Raw genomic sequence first — 12,099 nt, forward strand, 5'->3', positions numbered from 1 at the left:
AGGGAATTGAAGCCCTTGAGATTGTGAATTTTGTAGTTTCCAAATATTTTGTTGTCAGCACTTCTGATGGAGTCCCATTATACCATATGCATAATTCAGAAATACAAATATCTTTGTTGACAAGAGAAAAGCATATCATTTACAAGTCTGTCTAGTTGGGCTAAATTCAGGCCTGGGAATTAGGAGATTAATTAATAAAGCATTGCCCCGACCGGCTCGTTGCTTTTTCATCAATAACACTGCGGTTGAACGCAGCCCTAGTGATTTTCACACCCAGGAGAGAGACAGGGCTATGAGAGAGAGAACACAGTGCTGCTAATGCAAAGGTTAGACTCTCAGAGAGAAGAGAAAACAGCCCCTTCAGAAATGATCATTTACATGTATTCATGCTGAATGAGAGGGGGAATGATACATGAGGTCCAGACAACACACTACATTGGGTCACACATTCTTTGGATCGTCCGGATTGTCCATCTATACATGCTCTACAGATGGTCATACTATCAACAAACAATCTGTTGATAAGCAACTGCTTGCTAAGGTTAAGGTTAGGTTTAAAATAAGGTTTAGGGTAAGAGTTAAGTTTAGGGTTTTGATTAGGGTTAGGGTTAGAGCTAGTAGATTGTTGAAATGTTACTGATAATGTGTAGATGGTCTGTAGAGCGTCTACAGATGGACTATCCAAATGAAGTGTTACCAGACATTGCTATCATTTTAGAATACAGTATATAAACCTGCCTGTAATTCAACATGCACTAACGGTTGGTATTTCATATCCAATCCTGGTGAAATAGCATGTAACCCAGAAAATCTGACTCAATTTGTCTGCAATTCATACAGAAACCATGTCCATCCATGTTCAGTATTAGTGATGTTTTAAAGTCTATTTGGTCTTTTACTCATAGAATGGCAAACAGGTTGAGTCAATATGCTGAGAGCTTTGGTGGCTGGCAGGCATGACAGACTCTGAGAGGGAGTGGGAGAGTGGAGGGTTTACTGGATAGTGGATGGGGATGGGGATGGAGGGATAGATGGATGGATGGGGGGCTGGTGGTTTGGTCACTGACTGGTGGTGGCTGACTGGTGGTGGTGGCTAGACCCCGATACCCAGGGAGAATTCCTAAGCCTGCTGTTTCTTTTCTGGGCCATGCCTCTGAAAACTAGTAGCAGCTTATGTCCTATCTCTCTACCCTTCTCTATGCTCTATCCCCTGTCTTTTCTCTCTCTCTCTCTCTCTCTCTCTCTCTCTCTCTCTCTCTCTCTCTCTCTCTCTCTCTCTCTCTCTCTCTCTCTCGCTTTCTCTGTGAGTCTCTTTAGTCCTCTCTCTTCTCTCTCCGTCTTGCTCTCTCTCTACCCCTCTCGTCTCTCTCTTCACTCTCTCTCCCTCCTCTTTCTCTCTCTGTTAGCCCATTGAAAAAAAAGAGCATTTCCCTGTAGCTAGGCAATGGAGCAGCATTAGCATTTCATCCAGAAGAAGCACTGTGGGAACTTTGCAAAGTTTACTCATACAGCATGAAAGCATTGGTGGGGGGTTGGGTTTGCTACTCTAATTGTTAGCAAAAACTTCCATGGCACTGAAGTTTGCAATGGGCAGAGGGAAAGGGAGAATGCACTGTGGCGGTATACCACCAACATATTAGGGGACATATTAGAGATGGTTTGCTTGATTTCGGATTGCTTTTAGGCTGAAGGATGATTTTAATGGCATTTTGATGTAGTGATGTAATCTTGGCCCTCTTTCATTACTTCTGAAGAGAACTGTTAGCTGCTCTGAATGGCAAGGCAAACAACACGGTTGTCTCTTTTTCCTTTCATTTTGTTGGCCACGCTCCAAAACGGTGGACAGAACGGCCAAGCAAGGCCTCAGAGTGCGCAGCTAGCCAGTAACAGACAAACACCTGCCCTATAGACTTCCCTGCACTTTCTGTACTCTCTCTCTCTCTCTCTCTTTCTCTCTCTCTCTCTCTCTCTCTCTCTCTCTCTCTCTCTCTCGCTCTCTCTCTCTCTCTCTCTCTCTCTCTCTCTCTCTCTCTCTCTCTCTCTCTCTCTCTCTCTCTCTCTCTCTCTCTCTCTCTCTCTCTCTCTCTCTCTCTCTCGATGGAGCCCCTCCCCAATTCAATAACAAACAACATGTAGAAACAAACCATGAAGCATACTGCAGAAACGGAGCTACAGCGTGACTTTTTCCAGTATATTTGAATATCAGAAAGTTTCCCAAGGTGCTGTCTGCTGCTGCTGTATTCATTGTTAGCCACCAAGTCAGCAGTGACATTCTAATCAGGGTGGGGACGGCCAGCCTTCCTTCCCCACCCTGAAGCTACTATAGGATGACGATGGCTGGCTCATTACAAATAAGAGCGTAAACCTGCCGGTCTGTGTCTGAAATAACACCCTATTCCCTATATAGTGCACTACTTGGTGTCCGGAATGACACCCTATTACCTAAATAGTGCACTACTTTTGTCTAGAGCCATATGGACACTGGTCATAACATAGTGCATTACAAAAGGACCAGGATGTAGTCTCAAGCAGACATATCCTGTATACAGAGCACCACTACAGGGGTACGCCGATTCTGTTGCGAAACATTTATTGAACGGAAGCAAACAAAACGTGGCGGGACCTAACTGAATTTGTCTAATAGAAACTTGTTTTAGTTGAAAACATTCAGTTTTCCAACTGCTTGGACGAATGATTACACCCCAGGATTAATCTGCCAGCCAGATCCCCCGAAACACTGTCTGTATGCATCTCATATGGCGCTTTACTCTCTATGTGGTACCATGGCCCATAGGGATTTGGTCAAATGTAGTGCTCTATAATAGGGGATAGGGAGTCATTTGGGATGCACACTATGTCTTCCACTTAAAGTAAGCTCCAGCCAACCTGACAGTCAGACACACACAGAAAAATGATACCAAGCCAGAGAACGGAGAAAACATTCCTTAATTAATGACAGATTACATTTCCATGCTTCAGAACACAGAAATTACACAAAGCTATGAGCCGATCCTAATTTCCAATGTAATTGTTGCATCATGTTGCTCCATCCTCATATAAACATTTCAACATTTTCATTGTTTTTGTTTCTTTTATTTTTTGGGGCGGGTTTTGGAAAAATACCCCAAAAAACTGTGATGGGTTTTAACATTTTTAAAAACACATGGAAATGTTAAATCACTTTAAGCTCCCACATAAAAGTGTCAGGGCTTGGAACTTGTAATACTCTAGGTGTATTGGGGTTGTGAGAGTTTCAGTTTGGAGGTGCGTTCTCTGCTCTGTGAAGTAGTTTCCCCAGCTCTGAGCCAGCATTGCAGTGTTGTAGAACTCCTCAGGGACGCCCTCTGTCTCACCTGCTGTTTGAGGAAATGTGTAGAAGCAGCTCCAGCAGTCCTTCAAAGACACTCACTCAGACTGAGGAGAAATATTGAATATAACACTACCAGGGTCAAGTAACAGCGTTGTAAAGATTTTTTTGGGGTCTTTTTCAACGCTGTTCTATTAATCAGGATTTCATCTGGTCCTAGGGGGATGTTGGTGGTGCGTTTAGAAGGTTTTGTTCTGTCAGTCATCATAAAGGGAAAGCAGGCTTCGGTGATTCTGACTCGAACTGTTCTGTGTTAGCTCAAGGTTCCTGTTGTATCAGGGGTTTCCATGCATGGATGGATGGTGTTAGACCTATTTCCCCTTTAGCTGAAGCATATTGCCTCCTAGAAGTATAGGTGCATGTACTCTATATAATCAGTAGATATATGACTATATGAGAAGTGAGCAGACATTACAAAAATGGCCACATAAAATACTTTATCTTTTCATTACTCCATGCTGTCACAATTCACGGTGATTTGTTTGCGTCTTCGACAATGTATTCATTTTCAACCATCTGACTTTTATAAGACACATTCAGTATCTCATTATAGAGCACTGTGACCCTCAGTGCTCGGCCTGTCAAATACCTTAGGCACAATCCCAGCATAGATGTCCACGGATGTCCTCTTCCCTTCCCAGACATTACAGCATCGTCTTCCCGTCCATAGAGTCCCTCCCTCCCAGCCGCCTCTTCTCCAACCCCCCTGCCTCCACCCTGCTCCCTCCCTGCCAACAGCAGGCCTTTTTGTATAGGGGAATTCACTCTGGATTTCACTCTACAATTAATGTGAAAGCAGCATAATGCCTGCGTGACTCCCGGTGCCTAGTGGTGCGCCATTTATCATCACAGTTTTACATTGACCTTGACACCCACTTCATTAGAATAAAGATTGTCTACCATTTAGGTTACATTGTTCCTCTGCGCACAGAGCCCATGCAAATTCTGGCTGCCAGAGAGACGGCGAGAGAGGAGGGAGAGAGACAGGAAGGAGTGAGAGTGAGCGAGGAGAGGAAAGAGAGGAGCGGCCACTCTGTCAGAGGTCATCTGCATTAAATGATTGCAGCTATTTTCCAACTGCTTCTTTTCATTCGGTTCAATTCAGCCCCCCCCCCCCACCAACTCTCTCTCTCTCTCTCTCTCTCTCTCTCTTTCTCACTCTCCTCCCCCATGGATGGACAGGGCTAAAAGGAGGAATTTAACTATTTTCAGTCAGCCGGGCTCCTAGTCGCTCCAAGGAAGGCTTTTTAATGATCTTTAAATAGGAACACTTAATTGTCTGCTAAGAAATGCTTGGTTAGGACTGAGACAGAGAGAGAAAACGGAGGGAGGGATTTTTTTTTTTTTCACTCGTTCCCCCCTCTCTCTCTCTCCATGGTCCTCCTCCACAAAATAAACTTTCTCTTGTATTCTGTTGACAAAGGAGTCACTTTTCTAGGGGCTGCTCTGTATCAGAGAGAGAGCTCCTCAGCCTGCGTAGGAGACTGGTCTTTTTCAGGGAGGACGCAAGGCGTCTAGAAAGAGGACCAAAGAAAAAACGTCTCTCTTCCCTCCCTCCCTCCCTCCTTCGCTTCCATCATTCCATAGGGTCTAAATTAATCTCCATGATTCCCCCACATCAGTCACAATAAGACGGCCCCACTGGAGGGAGAGGAGAGGAAAGCAGAGGAGAGAATAGGAGAGGAGAGGGACTGGGAAGGGAAAACCTTCCACATGGATATATAAAATGTCTGCTCCATTGCAGTGCAGACCGCTGGTGATATAATTACAATTCAATTATTAATGAGTAATACTTAAAAAAGATTGTCTTATGATCTTCTATTAGTGGATTTGCAATTCATTTTAATATTTGTCATTTAATTTATATCATGGATAATGCAATAAAGGACCAATTAACAATGCATGGGCTATGTAATATGATTTCTCAGCTAATGCAAATGGAATAAGCTAGAAGAAAGAAACCCATTCAAAATCCTCAAATGTAATTTACTCGGCCAGTTCTGCCAATTTTAAATGACACTGCAGATTTTAATTTTTCCCCCCATCTCCATCAAAGGTAACACATTTATACTGATCAGGCCAGTGTGATATTCATTTACATGGCAAATTGTGAAGCAAAGTTATTACAGTATACTGCTCTTATGCAGTGTTTTACCCTGAATGATTATCTATTAAACTACACAGGTGGCAGTTTAACAACCCTCCCAGTGTGTTCTGCTGGCTGGTTTATAGTTTCCTGTAGGATATGCACTTGTGATTAAACAAACTGGGCTGCTTAGCGATGCCTACCACCCAGCCAAACACTCCTTCTTGGCCTTGTCACTGAGGTCCAGCCAGGCAGAGCCAAAGCTCCATAGCCATCCATGTTTTTTTTTTCTCACTCACTAAAACATTGTGGTCTTGGCTGATTGCATTGTTTCCTGTGTTTGTCTGGTAAAGAAAAATCTGGTAAAGAAGAGAGAAAAGAGAGGAGTGGAGCAGCGTGGGCTGAGGTTTTGAGGACCTCTCTCCCGCCCCTCCCCTCTCTCGCGCTCTCTCAGATTCCTCCACACTGCATGCAGCTGAGCTTAGGACCCAGGGCTGGGATAAAGACTGTCTTTGTTTGTCACTGAATGGCATTAGACATGGGCTGCCTATGGGGTCACCACTGAGAGAGAGAGAGAGAGAGAGAGAGAGAGAGAGACGTAGGGACGTAGGGACAGGACCAACGATTATTCAACAATAATGTCCAACTGAGAGCAGTTGTTAAAAACAAAAGAAGAATATTATTTTGACCCTGATCATAGAATTGTAAAGGAGAAGCTATTGTAGCCCCGTACATGTCCAGCAGCAAGTCTTTTTTTCTAACATGAAACATTTTCTGTAAAAGACCCCGCTGTTCCTTTTTTCTTTTTTTCAATCTGTGGGCTGACTGGGCACTTCTTTGTCTATTGATCCTCTTGTATTTCTCATTAGCACTTTGGAAATCTGTGTAATGCATCCTCTTTGGATGGAAGGAGGGAAGGAGGGAAAGAGGGAGGCAGAAATGTCTTGAAACTGCGTGTCTGCTCGTCTATTGTTATCACCACTGTCCACAGTTATGACAGGGGCAGAATTCCCTTGGTTCCTTGTGCCTATAGCATCCTACTCTTGACTCAATCTTTTCTCCCAATTCATGGTTCCCTGAATGATCATATTGTTTGTTCAATTTGTTTGCTCCTTTTAAAATGATTTTCTTTTACGATGTAAAGGTTTATTCTTCTCTTGCGTGTCTCATTAAAAACAGAAAGATTGCACACTAGATGAAATCTGGAATGGCCGGTGGAAATTCTCCTGTGTCTGTAGCAGACCCCAGAGTGACTGGGCACCTTGTTCTTAAACACTAAGCAGGGGAAAAAAGAAAAATGCTTGACTCACTGTGAGCTCAATGTGAGCCTTCTATACCAGTTGTAAAATGGCTTATTCTTCTGGTCACCATGGTGACAATTAACAGTGTTTCAAGGCCTTTTGTTCCAGACCCGTTTGAGCAGAATTTTTTCAACGGGGTGATTTTCAGTACACACACACACACACACACACACACACACACACACACACACACACACACACACCCACACACACACACACACACACACACACACACACACACAAAACAACTCAACAACTTAGTGTTAGTGCTTCCATTTTGCATAAACAGTCTAGAATTATATCTGAATCAAGGGTTTGATGTTTTCCTTTTTCTCTTTAAGTACACACTGAATATTTCTTCCTGTTCTTTCATGGCTGGAGCTTGTCTATCTATCAGGGAGACAGAGCCCCTCTCTCATCAGCTGTAGAGGCTGCAGTCTCTCTCTCTCTCTCTCTCTCTCTCTCTCTCTCTCTCTCTCTCTCTCTCTCTCTCTCTCTCTCTCTCTCTCTCTCTCTCTCTCTCTCTCTTCAATGGAGGATTTCTCTCTCCTCTCCCCAGCCCCTGTCTTCCTCTCCTTTGACACTGTCAACAGCAAATTGTAGGTAGTGAGGATGCCCCCCACCCTAAATTGATGAAGTAATTATCATATTTGTCTTCTTTGTTTTCTTAAGGCTTTGTTGGTTAAAGAGAACACATTCCCCACTGAGGATTCTCTTGAGTCAATCTCTACCACCACAGCACACTATTTTATGAGTTAGAGGTGGCCCATTCCATTGCTAGGCTTTATAAGCATTGAGATTTACAAGCTTAGTATTTACAAGCACTGGAATATGTGAATATTCTGTTTTATTAATGTCATCTTTATGATTTAATATGTGGTAATGTTTCACCTTTAAAAATATATATATTTAGATTGTATGATGATGTATATGCACAATACACCTGTTATTAGTGTGTTATTGTTGTACCAATAAACAGTATATTGGTATGATTTTGGCAGCTAGCTGCAGAGTCCATTGTACTTTGTTGGATGTTAACTGTGAGTTTTCATAGAGGCTGGTTCGTGGTGGCTGGCAGTAATGTGTTAACTATATAACTGTGTATAAATTCATTTAAATACGGAGGCATCCGACTCACTTCATGGAGTCTTACTTCTGTTGTCTCAACACGTTACAGACTCTGAACAAACTTTCATTTAATGGATAAGATGAATCTACAAAAATGCATTAAATGTTTTCATGTATGACTGCATTTCTGCTGACATTTCCAGTCTTTCGTACTCATTAATATGTGGAATGAATTAAAGTTATGATTGCTTGTTGATTTTCCTCATCTATTTTCATGTGACTCTCTTTTTTGGAGAGCACACAGTTCTTTTCCATTCCACCCCCCTACCCCCCACTTCATTCCACCACGCCCCCTCTCTCTCTTTCTCTCAACCCCTCAAGGACCCGTCACTCCAACTAAGTTAGACACTATTTTCTTAAAGCGCGGCCTCATCTAGCACCAAGTCATGAAAATGGGCTTCAATGTTGTGTTCAACACAAAAAAATGGAGTATAATTTCACATCACGACAGCAATTGTACAGGCGTACTATGTTACATGTTTCATAACTTCGTCCTATGATCCTACCAGAGCTATTTCACAAAGTTAAGGTATGCAGATCCTTGGCTATTCTAGCTTAGACAGAGACTGGAGGCTATAACTCACCAGTGCGTTCAGTGTATTTGATCAAAGATCCTTCTCAGCATTAATCTCAAAGTTCTGGATCTCATGCATTTTAATCACTTATCTACTTTATTCTCCTGTAATGTTTTGACTTTCCATCAATGATGTGCCATTTTTAAACAAAAGAAGACTCGGAAAATCAATATTTGCTGTCAACAAATAAATTGGATCATTTCCTGATAGTTAGATGGTAACACATTTACTTTTACATGCGGCGCTATTAAAAATCTGAAAGGGATGAATGGCTTCAGAGGAAGTGGGATACCATCTCCATCAAAAAAAAAGCGACAATGAAAAATGGTTTCTGGACTGATGACAGTTAAAAAAAGGAAAAAACAGGAGTACATTTAAATATTTAAATGTGGCTGGGCTGTAATGATAAATGACAACCGAAAACTAGAATCAAGTAGCTATTGATGCAGAAAATGAAACGGGAGGGGAAAGAGAGAAATTAACCAAAAATATGTGAGATTGAAGAGTGTCAATTTTGTACTGTTACAGTAAGCTTTTCTTCAGCCGTTAAACTGAAAATGTCAGTTCCGAAAACATATTCCATCTTAGAATATTATAGTTTATGTACACTAAATATGAGTTCCGTGCAGTTGTAATGCTGTTGAACGAATTTCGCTCTGATTTCCTTCTCTGAGTAAGATACCTTGTTGGTGGAGAAATAAACACAGACCGAGAGAGAGAGAGAAACAGACAGAGAGACACTCTCAGTTTATGGCACAAAATATCAGAGCTTTTTTATTTTAAATATCTGTTTGCCTTTGTGTGCAGCAGGGGGGCTGCACTGCTGTGTTCACCAGTTTAATGAATGACATAGTCAGTGCTGGGGATTGTGAGCAACTCTACAATACACTATGTACTCCAATGTGTGCCAATTGTGTCTCAAATAGCAAATAGCCTTTTCACAACGGACATCTTTTCCTGCAATTAACTAGCTCTTTGTAGGTGCCGGTTTCTGTATGAATGGTGGAAATTAGGGCGGTTAAAATGTACTCTCACCCACATCTCTGTGTTTGTATCTCTATGCTCCGCGGTGCACTAGATGACAAGCATGTAGTCAGTGCTGCGTATCTCTCCTCTACAGTACGCCCTGTAGTGTGCAGACAGTGTCCCTCAATGTCTCACCCATGTCTCTCTCTCATGTGTCTGTCCCCAGGGGAACAGTGTAGAGATGAGTATGTGGCACCCTAAGAAGACACACCTCCTGGGCTGGGCCGAGAGCCTGCGGAGGAGCGGAGCACAGCTCCCCCCGGACTTTGACGAGCGAGTCAATGCCATGACACAGAAGTGGGACCAGCTGCAGGTGAACACACACACACACACACACACCCCGTAACACTACTCCACCTTCTGTACTGTTAATACTCCGGATCCAGAAAAAGAGACAGAATGGGTCAACATGATGATATGACCTTCTTGTTGGGAGCTCATTGTTATCTGCATAAATAAAACAGTTGTTCTGCTGTTTTTAGGTAAAAGCAAAAGGAACGCGCCCCAGGCCCCCACCCTGCCTGTCCCCCAGTCAGTCCCGTTCAGACTCCAGTGCACTAATGCGGGTCAATATCCCACCTGAGAGCCTGTCTGTGTCTCAAATGGCATCCTATTTCCTATATAGTGCAGGGTTCTGGTCAAAAGTAGTACACTACATCAGGAATAGGGTGCCAGTTGGGATGCTGGCCCTCTCTCGGTTAGCAGGGAACCCTGTGGAGATGGAGCTGGCTAGCAGCTCAATTGAAGTGAGTGAATCAGGATAAAGCCTTGCTGCTACGCCTCTGAAATGATGAACAGGCCTGGGGCTCCTTCTTCCACCCCCAAACCCTCTTATCTATGCAACACATGAACACTACACCAAATACAGTACAGTAGCTAGGTACCCTGCCTTGTCTACCCCCCACCATCCACCCCCACCGCCCTGCTTAGTGGGGGGCAGCTCAGCTATATCCCCATCTTGGATATCAGCCAGGGAAGCAGGAGATGGTATCGGATCGGAGACGCCTGCCTGCTCTAGTCTTGATGATCCTGTTAATGGTACGGTATGGCTGGCTTGTTGATCCTTATCGGACCGACTGGGGTTCAACTGTGCATTGCTCTTAGAGGCTAATTTTAGGTTAATCACTGTTCATCTAATCTCTGAACATGAGAAATATAATTGCTGGTCTCTCAATTACCAGGACGTATCCCTGTCCCAGTAGTACCCCAAGCAGCTTCTGCTCATATCCACCCTCTCGCTCTCCCTGGGATTGACATGAGGTGCATCCCAAATGGCACCCTATTCCCTATGTAGTGCATTACTTTTGACCAGGGGCCCATAGGGACTATGGACTTCATAGGAAATAAGGTGCCATTAGGACGCAGACATGCACAGATCTAACAACATAGAATGATCAAGATGCCAACAACTCAAACACATGTACCTGCTGTCATTTCTGTAATGTGTGAGTTCCAAGACATATTTTCTCTATAACACATGAATATATAGACCTAAAACACTGCGTACTGTCGCATAGAAGAGATGAGTGTGTGTGTGTGTGTGTGTGTGTGTGTGTGTGAGTGGGTTGGTTTCAGCTAGATAAACATATGTATTCCTTTCCCAAGCTAAAGAGATGCTGTTTGGAAATTAAACAACAAACGAACACGTTTTCTTTTCCACCACAGCAATCAGCGCTGATTAAAGTTCTACTGAGATCCCAAATAAATGTGTGACGTTTGAACAGGATGCTCATGCATAAACAAAGTTCTGTTTAGCGAAGGAATATTTCTTTGGTCTGTGGTGAGTGGCATCGGGCAGAGAGCCGCTAGAATGGAATGGCAGTGGTGCGGGGAGTTTAATCTGCGAATTTCTGCTCCCTGCACTGCACATTACGCCGTCTCAATTGCATATTAAACAACCCTATCAAGTCAGGCATTGGCATCTGCTGTGCTGACACAAATTGTGAATTAAATGAAATTGATGTCCTCTGTCGTATATATTTATGAAGACAGACCATTCTCTGAAGTATTCTGCTTATGAAGAATTTATGATTGCAAACTGTTCCAGAACAAAATAAAGTGGCAATAAATTCCTTTTTTTTGTATCCCTGACCCTCCAAGGGCATTTGGTTTCACCTTTCTCTCTGCAGCTCTCTGTTCATCACAGGGCAAAAACAATGGCTATATCTGGAGTTCATTGAGTGCTTTCAAATTATCGATATTCAAACGAGGAGAGGAGAGAGAGAGAGAGGGAAGAGAAAATGAAACAGAATGAGAGAGAGAGAATGTTAGGGAGGGATTCTTGTTAAGGGAGGGAACAAATACGATGCTCTTTGCTGGGAGGCAGCCACTTCAGTAAGCCCAAAGGACACTTATGGAGTTGTGAGGTACAGATAATCAAAGTGGAACGCTATTGGAATCAATATTGAAAATCCCAATCAGTGGAATTGTTTAGGGATATGTGTGACTCATATCACCTCACGGACAATATCTTAAAGCTAGGTGTCCTCTCCTATTTTTCACTTCCTACTCCATCATTTCACATCACACCACTATAGTATTACGTGCTCATTTGTTTCTCACAGTGACTCTAAAACATGCAAGTCAAATCCATCTAGTCATAGACTCTGGTCTGCC

General features: G+C 43.0%; 1 protein-coding gene across 4 annotated transcripts in view; it reads left to right on the forward strand.

Annotated features, from left to right (window-relative positions):
* The window catches only part of LOC129811910 (A-kinase anchor protein 6-like), a 184,131-nt gene that overhangs the window by 130,339 nt on the left and 41,693 nt on the right, over positions 1-12,099 (forward strand). For all 4 annotated transcript variants that reach the window (XM_055863658.1, XM_055863654.1, XM_055863655.1 and 1 more), the window contains exon 10: positions 9,650-9,796. In XM_055863658.1, the coding sequence (XP_055719633.1) occupies positions 9,650-9,796 (147 nt within the window). The remainder of the gene's footprint in view (positions 1-9,649; positions 9,797-12,099) is intronic.

The sequence above is a fragment of the Salvelinus fontinalis genome, chromosome 15 (assembly GCF_029448725.1).
Source record: "Salvelinus fontinalis isolate EN_2023a chromosome 15, ASM2944872v1, whole genome shotgun sequence".
Lineage (NCBI taxonomy): Eukaryota > Metazoa > Chordata > Actinopteri > Salmoniformes > Salmonidae > Salvelinus > Salvelinus fontinalis.